Here is a 24,638-nt window from a genome sequence, read left to right on the forward strand (position 1 = left end):
TGAACTGTACCATGGAGCTAATCTCCTCTGATTCACTAACTTCTTTTTCAGAGGGGCCACAGTATTAAGACTTTCATGCAGTGAGGTTACAGCACTGTCAACAACATGATCAATTTGGTAGGCAGTAGGATGGAGGCAGCTGTCCTCCACTGTGTTGGCACATGGCATAGATGTAAATAAAGATGGAATCATTTTCTTAAACTTATTAACAGTGTTGTCAGATAAACATCTATTGCAGTGGAATTTTCTTCCCAATGCTGCACAATCCATTATCTTAAATTCAAAAGTTATTAAAGAATGATATGACAAAAGAGATTTTTGGGGAAAAACTATTAAGTGTTCAATTTCAATGCCATCCATATGTTATAGAACAAGATCAAGGGTGTGATTGAAAGTGGGTGGGTTTATTAACATTTTGAGTGAAACCAATTGAATCTACATGAATGTTAAAATCTCCAACTATAATGGCTTTAACTGAACTAAGTACTAAATCAGACAGGAAGTCAGGGAATTCAGTTAAAAACTCTGAGTAAGGGACAGGTGGATGGTACACAATGACAAGTAGAATTGTTTTTTGTTGTTTTCCAGTTCAGATGTGAGAGGCTAAGAGTAAGGCTCTCAAATGAGTTATAATTGTTCTGAGGATGAAAGTTTAATAAGTTTAAGTGGAAGATTGCAGCTACTCCTCCACCTCGACCTGTGCTTCGAGGAACATGACCATTTTTATGAGTGGGGGGGAGCTGATTAATTCAGACTGACATAGTCATCCTGCTGCAGCCAGGTGTCAGTAAGACAGACTAAGTCAATTTGGTTATCAGTTATCAAATCATTTACTAACAGAGATTTAGACAAAACCTAGTATTTAATAATCCACATCTGACTATTCTATTTTTCTGTTCAATAAGAGGTATTATTACTTATTTACTTACTTATTTTTCTGTTCAATAACATGTCATCGCTGTTCAGATTGGGCAGGGGTCCAGAGAAAATTACATTCAATTCAATTCAATTCAATTTTATTTGTATAGTGCCAAATCACAATACAAATCATCTCAAGGCACTTTACAAAAACTAAAACTAAAAACCCAACAATTCCCTTATGAGCAAGCACTTGGCGACAGTGGAGAGGAAAAAACTCCCTTTAACCGAAGAAAAAAACCTCCAGCAGAACCGGGCTCAGTTTGGGCGGCCATCTGCCTCAACCGGTTGGGGTGAGTGGATACATGACACTGACAGCTGACAATACGATTTTAAGTATTGGAGTTCTTAAATAGTCTTTATTTTGTATTAGTATTGTTGTATTAGTACATTTACTTCAGAAAATATCTTATACCATATAAATTATATATGGACATACACACACACATATATATGTGTGTGTATGCCCCCCCCCCAAAAGAATTTAATATTTTATATTATTTATTTCTATAAATAAGGTGCCCGACAAAGCCAGAGCATTTCTAATAATGTTTATTGTGTCAGTGCATATCCAGTCTTAAAAAAAAAAACCTACAGCAACAGTACCAAACAAAAACTACAGTATTTTAAAACAGTTAAACCACTGCTCAACCACTTGTTTGTTCCAACCCAGAACACATCACCACCCTCACAGAGGCAACACAGCAGCAGCCATGAATGATCAGTATTGCATTAAATGCACAATTCATCTGTACAGCCTGTTTATTAAAGCTTCCTGTGATGTAAACTACTTTTTTCTCTTTTCAGAAAATGCTCAGATAGCATTTGAAGTATCAAGGGGACAAAAACAAGAGTGGATGAGGAGAGTAGAAATCATACATATGACATTTCTGAGGGATGTGAGGTCTGAACTACATATGAAACACATTCTGGGGGTGTAAGTCACAATTGTGCAAAAAGATACAAGTGTTCACAAAAATACTCAGTCACACTTGTGAGTGTAAACATGCTTCAATACTGACAGATCAGCTTAGGATGTTAAGAATTAAAAGGTGGCTTCATTGATGTGCCTGTGCATTCAGTGGGTTAAAAAAAACACATTTAAGCTTGAAATAATTAAAAAATAATAAAAAAAAAAAAAACAGAATATCTTTGTAATCCTCTGGTCTTGTATTCAGACCAAGCTCCATTTTAGTAATTACCATCAGTCTAACCATGCAGCAATTTAAAAAAAAAAAAAAAAAAAAAACTAAAAAAAGCTGTGACATTTGGTTCAAATGTACAGAAAAAACAAAAAGCAAAACCATACTAACAAAACCTGGTCCACTAACATCTTTGTTAAAGCTGAGACTTAATGTTGCAAACTCACAGCTATTATCACTGAAACATGAATGACACATTAAATTAAATAAAAAGTTCTTTGCTTATGACAGGGATGGCTACTTCTGTGCTAAGTGTCAGTTCATCTTTACACAAAACATATACTGTTCACTACAAATTCTTCTTGAGCCTCCATGAGGAGAGAGGTAGGGAGTACAAATACTGCACGACCACATACTGTAAACGAAACACAGCCTGGGTGTGCAGGTTGGAAATCAGGGGCTTTGTAGATAAAATATATCATCTGACTATTCACAAACCATTTGATAATTTCGGCCGTTTCTCAACACTACAAAATGAATTCACTGTAGGCACTGTGTTTGGGAAGATGATGTAATTAGCATCAATTAGCATCTCCAGTGTTCTTAATCATAAAGCCCAGTGTGATGTCATTGGTCCATGTTTACAATCAGGATGTGTGCTGACATTTGTAATTTTCTGGTATTGAATGAGAGCAGCTGGTGCCATATTGCTCAGAGAAACAGCTCTGGTAAGCAGGCAGCCTGTTGTGTGCAGCCATTACGCCGCTATCTCTTCTTGGTCGGGGCTGACTCCTGTAGAGCCATGCACTGGAGGGAGGAGCTCTTTCCCTGAGGAATCGGCCAATAGGAAGCCAAAAGACATTCCACAGGGACACCCTCTCACTCTCACTCACTGGTCTTCTTCAAGATAGAGGGAGTGGAGTCTGTAAAAGTCCTGAAAGTGACAGACAAGACGACCAATGAATGTGTGGCTGCATGTTTTTGAAAATCTGACAATGTGTTTCAGGTGTTTACCTGATGGGGTGGAGAGGCCAGGTAGACTGCACCGGTGTTGGCACTGCAGAGCTGGGGCTCATCAGCATGGCGCTGTAGATGTTGGCTGCCACCACCAGGATGCAGAGGAGGATGGGCCCGATGATGGCCCCCTCCAGACCAAGGTAATATGCTCCACCTGCCACTGCCAGGCCAGTCAGATATGGGTGTCCACCCCTGGGATACAGGGACATGTAATGGTTTAAACACAAGCATAGTTGCAACCGTATAATTCGGCCTTTTCCTAAATCTACCTGAGTCAGTCACACTGTAGATTAATAGTTAAGAATCTCTATTCAGTCCCATTGTCCATACTGGCCTTGAAGTGCTCCCTGTGTGACATATGTCGATGTTAGTTTTATTTTTATAGCACATTTACAACAGCTCTTGCTGCCCACAGTGCTGGACAAATATGAAATAGGATATGCATGTATATACGTACACACACACACATATGCATGCATATACACATACATACACATATACATTCCAACATATACACACTTATATATGTACACATACACATGCATACATAAATACGATAAATACAATAAAACATAAAAGAGCATATGAAATACTAAGACCTAGTTCATTCAACTAAGAGTCAAGCATACAGTGGGTACGGAAAGTATTCAGACCCCTTTAAATTTTTCACTCTTTGTGTCATTGCAGCCATTTGCCAAAATCAAAAAAGTTCATTTTATTTCTCATTAATGTACACTCAGCACCCCATCTTGACAGAAAAAAACAGAAATGTAGAAATTTTTGCAAATTTATTACAAAAGAAAAACTGAAATATCACATGGTCATAAGTATTCAGACCCTTTGCAGTGACACTCATATTTAACTCACATGCTGTCCATTTCTTCTGATCCTCCTTGAGATGGTTCTGCTCCTTCATTGGAGTCCAGCTGTGTTTAATTAAACTGACTGGACTTGATTAGGAAAGGCACACACCTGTCTATATAAGACCTTACAGCTCACAGTGCATGTCAGAGCAAATGAGAATCATGAGGTCGAAGGAACTGCCCAAGGAGCACAGAGACAGAATTGTGGCAAGGCACAGATCTGGCCAAGGTTACAAAAGAATTTCTGCAGCACTCAAGGTTCCTAAGAGCACAGTGGCCTCCATAATCCTCAAATGGAAAAAGTTTGGGACGACCAAAACTCTTCCTAGACCTGGCCGTCCAGCCAAACTGAGCAATCGTGGGAGAAGAGCCTTGGTGAGAGAGGTAAAGAAGAACCCAAAGATCACTGTGGCTGAGCTCCAGAGATGCAGCAGGGAGATGGGAGAAAGTTCCACAAAGTCAACTATCACTGCAGCCCTCCACCAGTCGGGGCTTTATGGCAGAGTGGCCCGACGGAAGCCTCTCCTCAGTGCAAGACACATGAAAGCCCGCATAGAGTTTGCCAAAAAACACATGAAGGACTCCCAGACTATGAGAAATAAGATTCTCTGGTCTGATGAGACCAAGGTTGAACTTTTTGGCGTTAATTCTAAGCGGTATGTGTGGAGAAAACCAGGCACTGCTCATCACCTGCCCAATACAATCCCTACAGTGAAACATGGTGGTGGGAGCATCATGTTGTGGGGGTGTTTTTCAGCTGCAGGGACAGGACGACTGGTTGCAATTGAAGGAAAGATGAATGCGGCCAAGTACAGAGATATCCTGGAAGAAAACCTCTTCCAGAGTGCTCAGTACCTCAGACTGGGCCGAAGGTTCACCTTTCAACAGGACAACGACCCTAAGCACACAGCTAAAATAACAAAGGAGTGGCTTCGGAACAACTCTGTGACCGTTCTTGACTGGCCCAGCCAGAGCCCTGACCTAAACCCAATTGAGCATCTCTGGAGAGACCTGAAAATGGCTGTCCACCAATGTTCACCATCCAACCTGACAGAACTAGAGAGGATCTGCAAGGAAGAATGGCAGAGGATCCCCAAATCCAGGTGTGAAAAACTTGTTGCATCATTCCCAAGAAGACTCATGGCTGTACTAGCTCAAAAGGGTGCTTCTACTCAATACTGAGCACAGGGTCTGAATACTTATGACCATGTGATATTTCAGTTTTTCTTTTTTAATAAATTTGCAAAAATTTCTACATTTCTGTTTTTTTCTGTCAAGATGGGGTGCTGAGTGTACATTAATGAGAAATAAAATGAACTTTTTTGATTTTGGCAAATGGCTGCAATGACACAAAGAGTGAAAAATTTAAAGGGGTCTGAATACTTTCCGTACCCACTGTATATGATCCCACCGCTTAGTGCCAGTCACCAGATGAGCAGCTGCATTTTGAACTAGCTGAAGGCACTGTAAACAAGACTGAGCCAGACCATAATAGATGAAATTGCAGTAGTCCAAATGACAGGTGATAAACGTGTATAACTGTGAGGGAAATTTACACCTTGACAGAAATCATGTCTGCCAACTCCAAGCATGAACACTTTGTAAAGGCTTTGTATTTCATTAGGAAGCACACGAAAAGTCACAAACATGCTAATTATATTACATATGTCACCCGGCAGGCATGATTTACATGTGAGTCTCTGATGTGTAAATTAATGCTGCTGAACGGATATAAAAGTTTATAATTTTCTGTGTTCGGGGTCAATCGGTATTGACCCATTCTGTATGCTCTGCTTGTGACTCTGCTGGTTTGCCTATTAAACTTGCCATCCTATAACCTGAGATTTGCCTCCTAGTACTTTTTGCACGACAATAACCCGTTCAACGACAGCAAGTGGAAGGTATGGTTTTACCTTCGCTAGCAATCTTAGATGGAAGAAACTTGATAGGACTACTGAACTCACCTGTCGGTCTAGCTAAAAGGAGCCATCCAGATAGACTCCGAGATTTTTTACGTAAGGGTGACAGTAGGTTAGTAGAGGCCCCAAGGTGCTGTCAACACCGTCTAGAGCAAAAGTACTTCCAAAAGTCAGAATTTCAGTTTTCTTGTCATTAAAGGCAATCAGTATTGACCTGCTCTGCAGAGCGTATGCTCTGCTGTGACTCTGCTGCTTTTGCCTATTAAAAAAAAAACGAACGAATGAAAACAAGAAAAAAACTTTCCTTGCTCAAGGACAAGTATAGAAACCGGTTTGGGACGCAGTCTTGCAGTTTGTCCAGCAGGCAGAGCTGGCTCAACATCAGAATGGCAAAGAGAGACAGAGCAAAAAGTTTGATATCCTCCTCTGTTGCAGGGAGACAAGAAAACAAGCCACTGGAAAGAGGTCTTATAAAAATGGGACAACCACAGAGCCCACAAAGGACAAATGGGTTAAGAACCTTTCAGACAGGGAACTCTCACAAGCAGAGAGAGAGATGTCCTAGCCAAGGGACTTAACTTTGCAGTCATGCCTAAACATATTCCGGTTGTGGATTTTATCACAGCCACAGAATCTGCTATTCGCAACAATGGCCTATCCAACACGGAAGCAGAGGTACTCCGTTTAAGAGTTACTGCAACACTCTCGGGTGCTAAGCCACCACCACCCAACCTCACCACCCAGAAGCATAAACTCAATGACATAACATTGCCAAACATCTTGCCACCATCTTAGCGCCACTGGTAGGTCACACAGACCACCACATCCAGGATTCTGAGGAATTTGCCTCCACAGTCAGATATCTGAAACTGGAGAGAGATGAAACTATGGTATCCTTTGATGTTACATCCCTCTTCAGCAGCATCCCCACCACTGACACTTTAACATCTGTTAGGAGGAGACTAAAAGAGGACAGCACCCTCTCTACCAGGAGCAAGCTCAACCCAGACCAAATCTGCCTGCTGTTGGAACTTTGCCTCAACACCACATACTTCTCATACAGAGCTGAATTTTACAGACAGAAACATGGTTGCGCCATGGGCTCCCCTGTGTCACCCATCGCTTCCAATCTGTACATGGAAGAAGTAGAAAAGAAAGCTCTCAGCTCCTTCATAGGAACAACACCAACCCATTGGTTCAGATATGTGGATGACATCTGGGTAAAAATCAAAACCCAGGAAGTTCAAGCCTTCACAGACCACATCAATGCAGTAGACGCAAACATCAAATTCACCAGAGAGGACACCAAAGAGAACAGGCTAGCCTTTTGGGACTGTGAGGTCATCATCGAATCTGATGGGAACCTAGAGATAGAAGTATACAGGAAACCCACTCACACAAACCAATACCTTCTTTTTGACTCCCATCACCCACTGCACAAACTGGGAGTCATCAGGACTTTATGCCACAGAGCAAACAACATCCCTACCTCTGGGGAGGCCAAGAGAAAGGAGGACACTCACTTGAAGACAGCCCTCAAAACCTGTGGCTACCCCAAGTGGGCTTTCAACAAGGTAACATCCTCATCGGGCAGAAAAACAAGAGACACAGCTGAGCCTCAAGATCCACAGAGGAAGAACCTGGTCATTCCATATGTAGCAGGGGTTTCTGAGAGGCTTAAACGGATTTTTGGGAAATATCAGATACCAGTCCACTTCAAACCCACCAACACACTGAGACACACTGAGGTTCACCCTACAGACCAGATACCCAAGCAAAAGAGGAGCAATGTGGTGTATGCTGTCCAGTTTAAGAAAGAATGCTCAGAACTCTACACTGGAGAAACCAAACAACCACTCAACAGGAGGATGGCCCAATACAAGAGAAGCAGCTCCTCAGGACAAGAGTCAGCGGTGCCCCTCCATTTAAAGGAAACAGGACACTCTTTTGAAGACAGTGAGGTACACATTTTGGACAGGGAAGATAGATGGTTTGAAAGAGGAGTCAAAGAAGCTATCTATGTCCTCTGAACAGGGCTAGAGGACTCAGACATAGTCTATCTTCAATATACCAGGCTGCCCTTTCATCTGTTCCCAGCAAATTCAAATGTTTCCCAGCAAATCCAAATGTTCTGTAACAAATCCAATGTTTCTCAGGAAGGACAGACTCTGCAGACAGTTGGGGAATCAGAATGAGTCCACCATTAGATCCTAACGACCCTCACCTGAGCTCACCCCTTTGGTCACTTAATGAGCCTATTCAGACTAGGTGTGAAGTGAAACCAACTCAGGGGTGTGGGTCTAACGACTCTCACCTGATTTGCTTAGCCCACTTAGTGAGCCTATTGGGCCAAAGGTGGAATGAAACTAACCTGGGAAATAAATTTCGAGGTTCCAGTCCAGCCTCTCTCAGACTGATGAAGCCACTTGGGTGGGGGGTGAAACGTGAATCTCAGTTATGAAATGTGAAGCTCACACTAACAAAAACGATCCCATTTCTACAGGAAACGCCACAGCAAAAGCTGCGGCCATGACGGGTTAGATGTTTCCGCTCACTCAACTTTCTCTTTCACAGGAACTCAACCTACAGGCTGACCAGTCAACCCTGCAGTATAATCAGAAAAAAAATAGTTGAGAAACTGGCACAAAATTACACTGGTACACCAGGGGTTTTTTCAACATATGCAGCTGAGTACTGCAGAAGATGTATAATCTGTGCAGCACATAATGCCATTAAAATGCCATTGCAAAGCCATCCCCCACCTAATGGCCATTTTCAACATTGGATGATTGATTTCATTGAACTGTCAACATGCCAGAATAGGAAATACTGCTTGACTATGGTCTGCATGTTCAGCAAGTTAGGTAGAGGTTTTTCCGGCTTCCAAACAGGATGCATCCACAGTGTCAAAAGCCCTTATCAGACACATCATTGTACGGTGGGGTATTCCAAAGAAGATCAGCAGTGACGAGCTCTTGTTGGGCTTTTTGTTTTTGTAAAGTGCCTTGAGATGATTTGGCGCTGTACAAATAAAACTGAATTGAATGTGTGAGGGAAATTTACACCTTGACATGTCTGTCACGTCTGTCAACGCCCTGTGTGAATTCAACAAAGACTTTTGACACAGCTTTGTATTTCATTAGGAAGTAGACGAAAAGTCATAGACACACTAATTATATTACGTATGTCACCAGGCAGGCATGATTTGAGTCTCTGATGTGTAAATTAATGCTGCTGAACGGATATAAAAGTTTATAATTTTCTGTGTTCGGGGTCAATCTGTATTGACCCGTTCTGCAGATGCTCTGCTTGTGACTCTGCTGTTTTGCCTATTAAACTTGCCGTCCTACAACCTGAGATTTGCCTCCTAGTACTTTTTGCCACGACAATAACCCGTTCAAAGACAACAAGTGGAAGGTATGGTTTTACCTTCGCTAGCAATCTTAGATGGAAGAAACTTGGTTGGACTACTGCACTCACCTGTCGGTCTAGCTGAAAGGAGCCATCTAGATAGATGCCGAGATTTTTACGTAAGGGTGACAGTAGGTTACTAGAGGCCCCAAGATGCTGTCAACACCGTCTAGAGCAGAAGTACTTCCAAAAGTCAGAATTTCAGTTTTCTTGTCATTAAAGGCTGGACATCCATTTTTTAATATCTTTAAGATGGTCTGATAGAGCAGGTTGAGACAGTACCTGGTTTTAGAGGAAAGTAATTTTGAATGTCATCAGCAAAACAATGAAATGAAATACGCTTATGGCAGATAGACCGCACAGGTAACATATACAGAGCAAAAAGGAGTGGGCCTAAGACGGAGCCCTGGGGGACACCACAGGAGAGAGGAGCCTTTCTTGAGCTAAAGGAGCCAATGTTAACAGAAAAGGACCTCCCAGATAAATAAGACCTGAGCCATTGGAGAACAGTCCCTTTGGGGCCAACACACTCTTCAAGACGAGTCAGAAGAATTTCCTGGTCTACTGTGTCAAAGGCCACAGTTAAGTCTAAAAGCAGTAAGGCAGCATAGTAATTGAAGGAACATCTTCACATGGGTTGACAATTTGATTAAACATTAAAAAGTACTTGGGGCCTATGGTTATTAGAAGACACAATGTTACACATAAATTGGGTCTTTGCTGTCTTCTGATAAGTGGAAAAGACAGTTTCTAACATCTGCAGGGAGATGTGCAGCCTGTCATTCCACATCTTCTCAGCGCATCTACATTCCCGTCTGAGCACACGCGTGTGTCATTTAACCATGGCTCAGACACCGGTTTAGTGTCCTTAGTCCTGAGAAAGCAATAGAGTCCATGATCCTGGTGCAGGTGTCATAAAAGAGACCAGTTAGTTCATCGACGCCCTTGAGACATGAGTTTGTTAGGCCAGAGTCATTAAAAGCAGCGGGAAATTGTGCGGTCGTTAAAGGATTAAGTGCATGCCCTCTGCGCACCGGGACGCACTGCTTAGCCATGGAGCATGGCATTGTCACAGTGAATTAGAAGGGCAAATTGGTCAGAAAAAGGCATACATGTGTCACAAATTTCAGTGACACAAACATTTAAGCCATAGGACAACACCGGGTCCAAAGTGTGCCCCTTGTCATGAGTTGGGCCGTGGTAAGTTAAAAGACACCACAACATTTAGGAAGTCTGGTAAAACAAGTTAATGACAAAATCTGTTGGCAGCAGAAACAGGTCCTGAACACAGACGCCAAGCCACCACCTCTACCTGAGGATCGAGGGGAGATGAAGAAGGAGTAATTGGGAGGAAGAGGTTCAGAGAAGGCCGAACATTTACCGGTTTGGATCCATGTTTCGGTCAGAAATGAGATGAAATAAAATCATTTAACATGAAAGTCTTGTTTAGTAGGGACCCAGCATTGAACAACGCTAGATGACTTGTAAGATCCTTATCAACTGTTGACCGAGTGTAATCAGTGTGCGAAGATTGTTTAGGTTTGCAACCACGTTATCGACTCTGAGGCTGCTTAGGAAAGTAGACCTCCCCCAGCAGTCCTCCAGGCATAACAGGCAGGATCCACCGTATGGAACACTCAGCCAGCTGCGGAATCGTGGACGATGAGCCCCAATTGTAAGGAAGGCCAGGGCCATTACGGGAAAAAGACCGCAGGTAGGTCCTGGCTCTCACGAGTACACCAGCACGCTATCCTGTAAGTAGTCCATGCATTTGTTTCCTCAAGGCTAGATTACTGTAACTCATTACTATCTGGATGTCCTAATATCTTAATAAAAAGCCTCCAATTAATCCAGAATGCCGCAGCCAGAGTCCTGACAGGAACTAGCAAGAGAGATCATATTTCTCCTATATTGGCTTCTCTTCATTGGCTCCCTGTAAAATATAGAATAGAATTTAAAATCCTTCTTCTCACATACAAATCCCTTCATAATCAAGCTCCTTCATACCTTAAAGACCTCATAGTACCATATTATCCCAATAGACCACTTCGCTCTCAGAGTGCAGGCCTACTTGTGGTTCCCAGAGTTCTCAAAAGCAGAATGGGAGGCAGAGCCTTTAGCTATCAAGCTCCTCTCCTGTGGAACCAGCTCTCAGCCTGGGTTCAGGAGGCAGACACTCTCTGTACTTTTAAGGCTAGACTTAAAACCTTCCTCTTTGACAAAGCATATAGTTAGGGCTGGCTTCAGGCAACCCTGAACCATCCCTTAGTTAGTTATGCTGCTATAGGCCTAGACTGCCCGAGGACCCCCCCCCCCACCTCCACCTCATGTATATTCCACCATTGAATGTTACTAACCTTGTGCTCTCTCTCTCCCCTAGTTTGTGCTCTCTCCCTCCCTCTCTCTCTCTCTCTCTGTACCTTCTGCAGGTGTCCCTGGTCCTGGAGCTGTTTATCGCTGATGTGCAGTTACTGGCCCCACCAACTTGCAGTGTCTATTTGTTGTTTATTGTTGCTGTTCTTTTCTCTCTGCTCTATCCACTCACCCCAACCGGTCGAGGCAGATGGCCGCCCAAACTGAGCCCGGTTCTGCTGGAGGTTTTTTTCTTCCGTTAAAGGGAGTTTTTTCCTCTCCACTGTCGCCAAGTGCTTGCTCATAAGGGAATTGTTGGGTTTTTAGTTTTAGTTTTTGTAAAGTGCCTTGAGATGATTTGTATTGTGATTTGGCGCTATACAAATAAAATTGAATTGAATTGAATTGAATTGAACGGCTCATGTTAGATGTTTTGGAGAAAAAGCCAGGGAAGCCAGATTGAGATGGTTTGGACATGTTAAGAGGAGGGACAGTGAATACATTGGTAAAAGGATGCTGAGATTAGAGCTGCCAGACCGAGACCAAAGAGGAGGTTCTTGGATGTAGTGAAGGAGGACATAAGGATAGTTGGTGTGGGTGAGGAGGATACAGAGGATAGGGTTGAATGGAGGCGGATGATTCGCTGTGGCGACCCCTGAAGGGAGCAGCCAAAACGAAAAGAAGAAGACGACTCCTGAGGCCTCATCTTTATATGAGCTTCTTTCACAGAACATTCCCATTTCCTACAATGTAGATATGCTAGGTCTAATGGCCAGTATGGGGAGGAGCAATGATCACAGTGAAATACATAACTCTTAACACATACCTATAGCATTTGAGTATTACGATAACTTGAAAATGAGTTAGTTGTGACATCTCCACTGTAGCCCCTGAATGTTTCTCTTCATAGAAACCAATGTACAGTATTTCTCACCTTCAACCATTTTAACAAAGATTCAGACAAAATGGAATAATATGAAAAAGATGCAGGATATTTAAAGGTTTAATCTACAGTAGGTCAAGCTCGTCATCACTGACTACATCACTGGTTTGCTGTTTGCCCTTGCTTTGATAACTTTTGGTCAGTACTAACCACTGCAGACCGGTTTGGATGCTCTGCGTCAGTCATCCAACCATCACAGTTTGGCTCTTGTCAAAATCACTCAGATCCTTATGTTTGCCGATTTCTCCTGCTGCCAACGCATCAACCTTGAAGACTACATGTTCACTTGCTTCCTAATGCCCCCGACAGACTTACATGTGCCATTGTAACAAGGTAATCAGTGTTATTCACTTTACTTGTCAATGGTCATAATGTTATGGCTGATCAGTGTAAATGTAATAAATTAAATATAAACAAAAAGTATGGACCTTATTTATGAACTGCAGTAAAATTTAGCACTTTACAAAATGTGTGTATTGAGACACACACAAAGCATCATCTCCACCAAAAAGCTGGTACTGTCAAAGTGTTTATCACGAGGCCTGGTTCCCTCAGCAGCTGAGATGCTGCATTATGTGGCCTGACTTGTTTTCATTAGATCCACATCCAACAGCTAAGAGTTTATAAAATTGACTGAGGACAGGACATATTGTTTATATAGTTCAGCAACGTGATTTCCTTTTAAGGCCATTTTAGGGTAGTAACCAAACTTGTTTGCATTGCACAACAGTCACAGGTGGTTTGTTGAAATTTGTTGGCAAAATGTTGCAGTGCTGCAAGAAGTTAAAATAACACACAAACCCATAACAACACTGTCACATATACATACCCAGAGATATCTGAGTAGATGGCTGTGTCTACAAAATATGTTGGAAGCAGATGGCAGACCAGCAGCAGAACGGCCTTGACACCTTCGCCCTGCACCAACCACAACTCACATGCTGCTGGCACCGCTGCCCAGTAGGTCCCCAGGAATGGCACCGCACCCAGGATGGCAGCCAAAGCTTTGGGCCATGAGAGAACAAATCAAAGTAAGAAAATCCTGCCTGTGGCTTGGCAGGTGCATATGAATGCATATGTATATGGACAGCATGAGCCGCTGTGAACATGCTGACTCACCAGAAGGAATGAAGACAATGCTGATGCCAAAAATGGTGTGAGTGAGCCAAGTGTAGAGGCCGTAGAAGCCAGCCATTTTCAGAGAGGCATCAAACACTCCTCTTCAGAACAAACAAGGTCAAAAATAATTTTAAAATTTTGTTTTTTGATTTGGAAAATTTTGCTAAAACACAAGATCATTTTGTGCATGTAACTACCTGATGGCCTCTTCTACAGACTGGCCTATTATATTGGAGGAAGGTGCAGGCTGGGAGAGAGGAGTCAGGCTGACCACCCATTTGACAGGTTTGTAGTATTCACCACTGGAGCTCAGCAGGTAGAAGAGAGTGGTCAGGAAAATAACCTACACACAGGCACAATTATGATGAGCAATTCACATTTGATGGTGGGTGTACCAAAACTAAGCCCAAGTGTGTGCCAAGAATAAACAGAACAAGGAGAACAAGGCCAGTAATAATGACGACAGATTACAATTGTGCTTAAATAGAATACAACTGTGATGGCTACCATAAATCTGCTGCTGTTCATAATAAAGTATATATGTTATGATTTTTATAAATATATCAGAAGACATCAGTTAAATGTTTATGTTTGCAACTCTTAATGTACCATGCTACAAATGACTATTTTGTTTGTTTTTTTTTTTTGTTTTTTTTACCAGTTTCCCTTCAGCTGTAACTTTTTGGTTTTAACACGGCAGGTAACCACGGCTGTGCAAGGTGATCCATATAATGTTACCAATAAAACACACCAAACTCACCCTGTGTGATGTTGTGGTAGATGAGTGACAGAAAGTAGTGTTTCATACCAGACTCAGGGCAAAGTTGAGCAGAGCTGTGCCGCTGTGGAACAAGACGGTGAGGAGAGTAGTCGTCGTGGAGATGAGCAAGCCAACATTTCTGCTCATTACCACCCACAGAGACTCGAGGATCTTTAAAACAACCATTTCTAATTAAGTGCTGCATATTATAATGTTGACAGATAGTATTCAAACACACCCATACGTACAGACAGAAGTGTCTCAATGTTTTCCTGTAGAAAGGAGGCAATGTCCTTCCAGTCCAGGATGTCCACTAGCCAACTGTTGTGTCTCTGAACCATTATCTTGTGACCACGATGGCGTCCAGAATGGGTCACGTTCTGGAAAATGCATAGAACATTTTAGAATGTTTTACATTTTAAGTCGCAGTAAACAAAAACTGTCCCCAACATCAGGAAGTTTAATCAGGGTATCTGCAGGTTTCTAAGAGCTAGATTTAAGACTTTTTAAGACCTTTTTAATACCACGCTGAATGAAATTTAAGACCAATTTTGTAGAAATAAAATAAAACATCCCACAATACAACCAATTACCATAACACACTGTTTATTGATATAAACTGTTTACACACCGTTTGATTTATTGAGTAAAACAAAAATAAAATGCCAGGTGTTTTCCGACAGGTTTCCGCAGCCGTTTTGTCTTATTCACACCGCATGTGGGTCTCCAAAGCTTTCATACCCATTGTTCCGAGTTTAAAATTTTTTTGCACAGCCTGCACCGGACCTCGAACACGTTGCCACTAACTGGACTTAGGCTAACCACGGCGCAAAATCAGGGTTTTGTAACCAATTGTCATTAAATTTACATTTACCCATGGCAAAAGACTAATGCTGAAACTTTCCCGCAGTTCACGCAGCTGCCGGAAAGCATGTGTTAAATAAACTCCCCTCAAACGCGTATTTTAGTTGGTTCTGCCTATTTCTTTCTGCGTAACAAATACGCGAAAGGCTTTCAAATTGATTTCAAGATGAAAATAAAATCTTCTTTATGGGATCGGTTAGATCATTTTAAGACCTTTGAAACGCGAATTTAAGACATTTTAATGCTAATTAAGGCCTTAGTTTTATAATATGGAATTTAAGACTTTTTAAGGATCCGCGGACACCCTGTTAATGGACTGGCCTGACCATCTACTAAAGTACCTTCACAAACCAGGAGTGGTACAGGCGGTCCCAAAGCTCCAAAACCTGTTTCTCAATCACAGCTGTGTGGTTCACTTTGTCTCCTAACATCTTGTGAAGCTGCACACAAGGAAAAAGAAGGCAGCTTTGTTGTAGAACCGGTTATCAAATTAGTCAGTTTTACTTCCTTTTTTCTCATGTTTCATGTGAGAGAAATCAGTGCCAATTGTTATACTCACCTTCTGTGTTATCCATTCTCGCCCATGCTGATAGACATTAGTAGCAGCTGAATTCAGAGCCTTCTGGACCACACGAGCCTCAGGAAGCCAACTAGAGGAGGAAATCATAAGAGAAGTCACAACTCCAAATGTGAGAGACAAATACCCACAACAGAGTAAACTGTCATACTTGGCCCATTCTGGATGGTTTGACACAGTTTCATTGATGAGGTTACTGGTCACTTCAATGATATGAACACTTTCATGATGAACCTACAAAAAAAAGCTGCTTCATTATCCAGGTCAATTTCAGTACCACCAAAATTCAGTGAAGTGACTCAAAGAAACAAAAAAAACATTACCATAGCAGTGAGCAGCAGAGCCAAGAGCAGGGTCCCTGTGACCAGGAGGAAGATGATGAAGATGCTGATGATTTTATCCAGAGATCGCTCCAGCCATATGATCATCTATGTACACAGTGAACAGAACACATACAAGGAGTAGAAGAAGGGAAAAAACAGGGACGTGACAGAGTAGATACAAAGTCAGTGCTGTTCTGAAGGATTTAAAACATAGTGGTCAGACTCATGGAGAAACCTGTGTCCTTCCCAATAAAAAAATCTTTTTAGATCTAACGGTTGCCGCCTGGATAAGGTATTGGACTTAATGAAGCAATAGCCATGATATCTGCACACATGCAGTACAAATACATATTTTTCAGTTTCAGCACCAGTGTTTCCATTAATAGCATTTTGCACTTAGGTGGGGGGTACCAATGTTCTTATCCCAGCATTCTTCCCTTTCAGTAACTACTTTACTGCAACCTGAGCATATCTACACACTTTAGAGCAGACTAAATTAACAAGATTACTGCTGATTATTATAGAATTAAACAGTCCCTCTTCTCACCACTATCCACATCTCTGTGGTGCTGGACAGAACAGCTACTTTTTATGTTATCTTATTCATAATTATATTTATCATTAAAGCGATCCCCGCCGAGCACATTGCCCCCAAGCCAAATCTCTTGATCCACAGGAAACACTGAGCCCTGAAAACATGCAGGTGAGGAAGTGAACAGATATGTGCTGCTGTATGCATGACTTTTTTTTTTGGAAGTTTAAGTGCCCATCAGTCTTTCAAAGTGTACAAACTTGTTCTGTTACAAGGAGCTACAATTCTTAACTCAGGTTTCTCAATGCTCCAAAACTGCATCAACAGCCAACTTATATCCCCTTTAATCTCCATTTGTATGTCTTTGTTTCCACATGTTAATGCATGTTAAGATCAAGTTACTGGAGTCAATGGCACATTACTTCAAGAGGCTCTGTTAGTGGACACCTCTTACTCAAAGCCATGTCCAAATGGTTTGTCATTATGTGTGATTGTGATGTGATTATTGCAGTCAGTAAAGGTCCTTAAGTCCAGAAAAAATTAGTTTAATCTTTTAGGGCAACACTGCTCTATAAAAATGTGGCCTTACCTTAATGACCAAGTAGCACAATACTTATTGGCACTTACTACATACTGGCATGGATTAAAACCAGTACTGAAAAAAAATGGCTAAGAAAAAAATGGAAACACCATACCCACTGTTTCATGTAATGTGTGATTACTAACTGGTTTTAAATAAGCCACCCAGTCAGTAGTTCTAAATTCTGCTTTTTTTTATGTTGCAAGAAAAATTTGGAAATCATGACCACATATTTCCAAAGCCAGTGCACAAAAACTAATTGCCTAGTGTAAAGTGCAAACCACTGGAAAGTCTTACAAAGGCGTGAAGAGTCTCCTTTCACCATTTTCTTTGGCTGTTACGTGATGAATCTTCAACAGTCAACTAGTACAAGTTGTTGTTTTCCTTTTTAAAAAGAGGTCTCCAAACACAGCTGGGCACTGTAGTTTTAGCCGAAATTACTCAAACAGGAGTAAATTATGCATTAGCTGGGGTATATTTTTATATTTTGGTGTCTTAGTGACAGTGTGTGTGGGGTGTACTCAAATAAACTATAGTGCCCTTATTCTGAGTAAAAAAACAAACAATGTGGCTCACAGATCAGTTTTTAATTGTTTTTTTGTGCAATAATGGAAGTCTATGGCTATATCAGGCTTTGGCTACACAGCCCATTTTTAATACTAGGATCAATTCATCACTGATTTTGGTCTTTTCATCGGATTTGTTGATACTTAAAAAACAGAATATTTATGCCTCATCTGATAAGCAAAACTAATTTATACAACACATCTTTTATCCCTAAAACTGGAGCTTCATGGGGAAACATACTAATGTCCTACCACAGACAGTTCAGGCCCATATTATAGGACCACTAAGAGAGGTGAAGCACCTCTAACGTAATACTGGGCCAAGGCTTTTATTTTGTACGTCATATTAACATGATGTGTGGTGTTTCCATTTTTTAATCATAAAATCCTAAAAAAATCATAAAAATTCCTCAAGGATTCTATCTGAAAAACAGTGTGCAATGTTTCTCCTACATCTTCATCAAAAACTATTTTCAGAAACACTGCCATCTACTCCCACTCAACCCTGCTCTGTGTAGCTCTGCCATCTCTCCATGCAGCACAAACATGCCAGACCTGCCAGTTAGATCACAGCAGGAAAGGTACGGACGTGGCTGAGGGACCAAAAGGTCCCACCTCCCTGACCGTAGCTTCCTGTGAAAAATAAAAGCACGAAGCAAGAAAGCAGCAAGAGGACAAGCATAAATACAGGATGAGAGGGTGATGACAGTGGATGTGCCAGTCCAAGCTACTAAAAAGGTGTGCTCACGCCTTCACACACACATATCCAGGTTATTTCTTTGTTTCTTTGTCCCCTTTCACTCATATATACAGACACACACTTTCTTTTTCTCACTCAAACACTCACTCACACACTCTCTCACACACACACACACTCACACACACACACACACACACACACACACACACACACACACACACACACACACACACACACACACACACACACACACAGAGAGCACTCTGCTCCTCCACATCATTACCTGCTTGTTAAGCCAATGCCACAGCTTGGGGAGAAGACAAAGAGACATTGGGAATATTGTTATTGGAAAGATCTGTGCAGCAGTCATCACATGTACCCGTGCAACAAGAACACGACCTCTGTTTGGGCAGAGGCAGTGAGGGATCAGAAAGTGGCAGGCAGGTTGTAACTACAGGAAGCCTGGACTAGCTATACTTTGGGATGCAAATCAGTGTGACTACAAACAAAATACAGCTACAGCCCAAAACTTTCAGGACAAAGACACCTTTTATTGTAAGAGGTGTCAGCAATGCGGTCTTCAGTGTCATTACATAATAAATATAACAATTGGACATATTGATTATGTACATTAAGGGCTGCAAAATAACCTGTAAAAACAACACTGACATATTATCACCTTGTAAATTTGTTATGGTGTATGTAAAACAAAAAAACAAAGTTTTTTTTTATAAAAACAACTGGCCTGCTGCTGCTGGAGACAGCATGGATCAGAGAAGTGAAACTTAGCAAAAAAAAAAAACATGTGCCAGTGTAGGAGAAAAATTGTGTGTTTGAACAAGGTTGGGTGAAATCACAGATAATAAAGTGAATAAAAATAGGGCGGCTGCACTGGCAGTACCTGAAGATCACTCAGAGGCATTACCTTGGTGTCAATGCGAAGCAGGAATTGAGCCAAGCCTTTGATTGGTCCAGGCAGCAGGGCCTCCTCTCGCTCACGTCCAAACTTCTCCAGCACCACCCACCAAGAGGTTAGAGTCCGCTCTGCAAAGCTCATCAGGCCAAAGCGGACCACCAGTTTCTTCAGCACCCACACTGAAGTATGAATGCAACATGAGCATTAGCAATACATAAGAAAAGACTAAATGTGCCTGTATTCATACATAAGTTTGCATGTGTGTTACCAGCCACAGGGATAGGCAGCAGTTGTAGGATCCAGAGGTTGAGCCAGACCTGTACCAGGACAATGGCCCAGACCAGTAGAATGAAATAAATATCACTGGCTCTGTGGGAGTTTCTTTCTTTCTGGAAGAGGCCAGCTGGTAACGATCGAGGGAAACCAGGGGTGGCGGCAAGTGGGCCCATGGACTGCACACCATCTGAGGGAGGGGGGGTCGCATATAAAAGGAAATAAAACAGTACAAGTACAAAATAATAAGGATGAATGGATGATGGTTATTGGTTAGCTGTACAAAAAATAATCCTCATAACTAAACAATGGGTGCCAGAAGCTACAGGACATTTAGGTGTCCATAGTTAATTTGCCTTATGTGCACCTCTGAGTTTACTAATGTTCATTAAAGCAAAAGAAACACTTTCAGAAAACTGCTTGTTTTATTAACCATGGTAGTTATTGATTTCTCCTCTTTACCTATTCTCTCACTCCAGTAACTGAGAAAGCCAACTCCAGGGACACAGCCTAGGAAATCTAGCAATAATACATGCTTCTGTAACACACTGAGCTGGGTAAAAGTAAGGTACGTTACCTTTGGCAGACTCTTCACTGGGCTCAGTTTTCCGCTGAAAGTTGCTACAGGAGATCGCCATGTAAATGGTGTTGGCAGCAAACGACAACACCTGCCCTGACAGCTCTCCTGGGGAGATGAAGAGAGACAGACAACAACAAGTAACATATATAAACACAAAGTTTAAAAAGCAAAACAACACCCTTTATGTGCTCTCCATATGGCCTGATGCTCCCAACCCAAGGTCACTGTTTCAGGGATATGTTGTCCACCAAAGTTGAGGCTGGGCAAAGAAACTTGATGCCAGACATAACCTATCTAAATGACCACCGAAGATTTATCCAAAGATAACAGAATTCAGCCAATGTACGAGCACAATATTTACAAATTAAGTCTCTTGTTTAATCTACACAAAAAGCTTCTATTTGTACTCTTTTTATCATCTCTATAACTGCTCAGGTGATGGACAGTAAAGGGATTCATATTGTGGTCAAATATGAATGTATGTGTGTGTGTTCACCTCTTCCAGGAACAGGTGGCTTTTCTTGAGAGCCCACAACGAGGAGAATGACGACAACTACAAATATAGGCACCCTCCACGAGCCAGTCAAAGAAACTAAAAACAAATACAGAAATAAAACCAATAATTTTATACAACATTTATTCTCTGTTAAAACTGCACTTTGTCCATATTACTAGCTATTACCTTGGCAGCAATATTGACCTCTGCACATTTTCTCTCACATTTCCTCCTTCCTCTTGTCTTGTGCAGAACTTCCCCTTAAAAGCTCTCAGTCTCTTTTAACATTTCACTCTTTTCGGCACATCTTGTGCGCTAAATATACTTAAGTCTTCCTCACCTTATTGTGTAACTCCAAGTGTCTGATGGACTTGCATGAGACAGCTGCCTTTTCTTAACTAGAAAACTACTACACTTCCTCACCTTTGACAGATTTGGCATCATTCTCTAAAATTCTTCAAGATACATAATGCACCTCGAGCAGTCAAAATATGAAGAAATGTTACCTGAGGCTACGGAGGCGTAAAGGCATAAAGCATAAAAGTATGAAATGAAACAACCATGCTTGAACAGGATCTTGAGCTTCCCCTCTTCTCTCCACTCACCAATGTAGAAGAGCAAGATGGCCCACACGGGAAGAGACAGAGCCCTCAGGTAGCGCTCAGTCTGGGGACTCCACTTAAAACAAACCGCCAACAAGTAGCCAAACACCACAGTGCACACCTGAGTGGGACCAAGGGACAGAAAGGTAGAATAATAAAAACAGAGGTGATTGTTTTGTGATAGATAAAAAAAAAGGTTAACGCTCTAATAGAATTTCTAGAATTTGCCTCAATAACTCATTCCTGTTTATCAATTTTCAGTCAATCACTTTGTGTTACCATTTCACTTAATCTATGAATTTGTTTTTTTTTTTTCATGTTAAAAGTAGAGCTGAAACGCTTAATTGATAGAAATTTAATCAGTTGTCCAGTTTCTCCTAAATTTGACATCTTTGCTCGTTTTAATATAAACGTGCAGATTAATCTATAATGAAAATAATCAATAGTCACAGTCCTAATTTAAAGAATTTTGTCTAATATAATCCATAACTACAAAATACTAGATCCCAACTGATATGGCTTTTTTGGGGCCGATGCCGATACCGATATTATGAATTAAAAAAAAAAAAATCTGATATCAATACAGTGGTGTGAAAAAGTGTTGGCACCCTTCCTGATTTCTTATTTTTTTGCATGTTTGTCACACTTTAATGTTTCAGATCATCAAACAAATTTAAATATTAGTCAAAGATAACACAAGTAAACACATCATGCAGTTTTTAAAATGAAGGGTTTTATTATTAAGGGAAAACAAAATCCCTAGTTTTGGATTTTCGATCATATTTAGGGTGACAGGGATCTGCTGGAGCCATTCCCAGCTCTCTTTGGGTGAAAGGCAGGGGTACACCCTGGAGAGGTCACCAGTCCATCACAGGGCCACATATAGAAGAACAACCACACACACTCACATTCACTCCTATGGGCAATTTAGAGTCACCAAATCAACCTGACATCCATGTTTTTGGACTGTGGGAGGAAACCAGAGCTCAATAAATATCATAAATGAATATCATGCTGGTTTAAAAAGAGCTATTCTCGCAACATACCATTAATATGGTAACATGACAGAACAAGACTTTCCTGATGTCTTTCCTGAACTGCTGCTCCATCAAAATGGAGCCTGAGGTGATCACACGGGACATTGTACTTTCTGGGCTCCATTAACCAACAGAAAGCAGCAAAAAAAATAAAAATTAAAAAATCTGTTGCTGTTTGGAAGGAAAAACATAAAACCTGATGCCCCAGTCTCAATCAGCTGGTCACAAAGGTTTTAGCTGGTTCCACTCCACTCCTTTCAATGTAATTTAATACAGCATCCTCATTCCTATTTATAGATAAAGACCCTCTGTGTCAGTCTACATCTGCATTTAGGGAAGAGACACACTGTCTGAGAAGGACCATTTAATGCACTTCGTATCTGGTCAAAGCGAGGCTGGGCTCATGGCCCTGCAGCTGTTTGGGAATAATAAGCTACTGATTGAAAAGTGAAAATGCAGGAAACTATGCAAATGTAGGCACATAGGGCTAGGGTTACTCTCTGCAATGAGGTTAACTGAATAGTTATTGTTAGAAATAAACGTGCAGCTCTAAGTTAACCTTTATCAAATATAATTTATTATTTATGGAGTTGATGATATAAGTACATGAATTATTCTGAGCTTAAACAATAGTTTAGGTAGAGCTGTAACTAACAATTTAATGAATCACTTGCTGATTACTGAAAACACCCATCATGTCAGAAAACATTTATCAAATTGCTTGTTCAACCAAAAGTCCAAACCAAAAGAGATTTAATTTATTGCTGCAGATGATTAAAAACCCAGCAGATATTCACACTTGTCACGGTGAAACCTGTAAATCTTTACCTAAAAAACACTTCAAATACACTGATCAATAGATGGAACTGAATAATCTCTAAGTTGTGTTTCATTTGTATTTAGGTTTTTACTTACTTGTTTACAGGTATCAGTGGACATTTTACACTACATCAATTAGTTTTAAGCTGTATATGTGTGTTTCTGCATACATTTCATCTATAGATGCGATAGAAATACTGGGAGGCATGTTCTTATTAATATTGTGACAGATTTCAGCCAAAGCTGCAGCCTGGTCAAGAATGACCGCGCACATGCAGAGTCATCCACACTGGCTGACACTCTTACCACTGTCCATTCACTCACCCACACAGCGTGGAAATAGTCCAGCGCGGCTGCGATGACTCCACAGACGTGCCCGAGGATCACCTGCATGCCGATGACGCTCCAGAAAAGGTAGAGGAAGTAAACCAGAGGTGCCCCAGCCCCGATGACCAGCAGCACCGTGAGCTTCTCCAACAACAGCCTGCCCATCGCCTCTACCCCGTAGTTCACGCACCACACCGGGACCAGCAGGGTCCCCACCACGATGGGTGTCCCGGTGTCCTGCAGGCCGCTGAGCCACAAGCGGCCGAGCCGGGCCAGAGAGTATTTGAAGGGGTGCAGGAAGGTGCCGCAGAGAACCGCCCAGAGCAGCGGGCGGAGGAAGGCCTCCAGGATAAAGTAGACCAGGACAGCTGCCCCGCAGCAGATAGCCACAAAAATCATCGCCCCCGTGTTGTAGAAGGCCTGTTTAATGTTTTTGTCAAACTTGAGGGAGGAGGGCTGGGTCAGCAGCTGGCTCACCATCCCGACGGCCGGCGGGAAGCTCTCGGAGAAGGAGACAAAGTGAGGCTGCTCAGCGTGAGGGCTCTCCGGCGGAGAGACGGCGGCAGGCTCCGACCCCGAGTCCTCCTCGTCTGCCATGATGCCCGATTCCGCGTCCGTCCACTAACGGAGAGCTGCACCGCGTGACGGAGGAAAACATATGACGTAGCGCGAACGAACTGCACAAGGGCACCATGGGCAATGAAGTCCAAATGAAAACAAACACTTCCCGTCATTATTCATTTTTCATTTGAGAGTTTGACGCCCCACAGTGGAACGTAACAATACACACCAGAACAATTTGAAAGATAAACGATTTTAAAAAATGTACTACTAGCTTTTTTTTTTTTTCAAAAATCGGTATTTTTTTATATTAAGGTCATGGATCTTGCATGTCACTTTTAAAGATATTAAGTGTTTTGGCCTGATATTATTAGAAGCTGATGGATACAGCTACTAATTGATAATTAACATACACATTTTTATAAGTAAGTCTGAAATTAA

The 24,638-nt window shown here is 41.7% G+C and overlaps 1 protein-coding gene across 2 annotated transcripts; it reads right to left on the bottom strand.

The window, feature by feature from the left end:
* Positions 1-1,452: 1,452 nt before the first annotated feature.
* Positions 1,453-24,282, bottom strand: tmem245 (transmembrane protein 245). 2 transcript variants are annotated; one of them, XM_026317028.2, is made up of 17 exons: positions 23,634-24,282; positions 21,457-21,574; positions 20,852-20,947; positions 20,353-20,460; positions 19,771-19,965; positions 19,512-19,681; positions 16,209-16,313; positions 16,037-16,119; positions 15,868-15,958; positions 15,650-15,748; positions 14,693-14,824; positions 14,493-14,615; positions 13,882-14,027; positions 13,685-13,785; positions 13,395-13,569; positions 3,075-3,269; positions 1,453-2,994 (listed from the first exon to the last, which is right to left on the bottom strand). In XM_026317028.2, exons 1-17 carry the CDS (start codon positions 24,231-24,233, stop codon positions 2,946-2,948), a joined length of 2,586 nt encoding a protein of 861 aa, XP_026172813.1. In that variant the 5' UTR covers positions 24,234-24,282; the 3' UTR covers positions 1,453-2,945. The 2 variants fall into 2 exon arrangements, with proteins under 2 accessions (XP_026172813.1, XP_026172814.1); XM_026317029.2 differs by lacking the exon at positions 20,852-20,947.
* Positions 24,283-24,638: the final 356 nt, after the last annotated feature.

Source organism: Mastacembelus armatus, chromosome 16 (genome assembly GCF_900324485.2).
Source record: "Mastacembelus armatus chromosome 16, fMasArm1.2, whole genome shotgun sequence".
Lineage (NCBI taxonomy): Eukaryota > Metazoa > Chordata > Actinopteri > Synbranchiformes > Mastacembelidae > Mastacembelus > Mastacembelus armatus.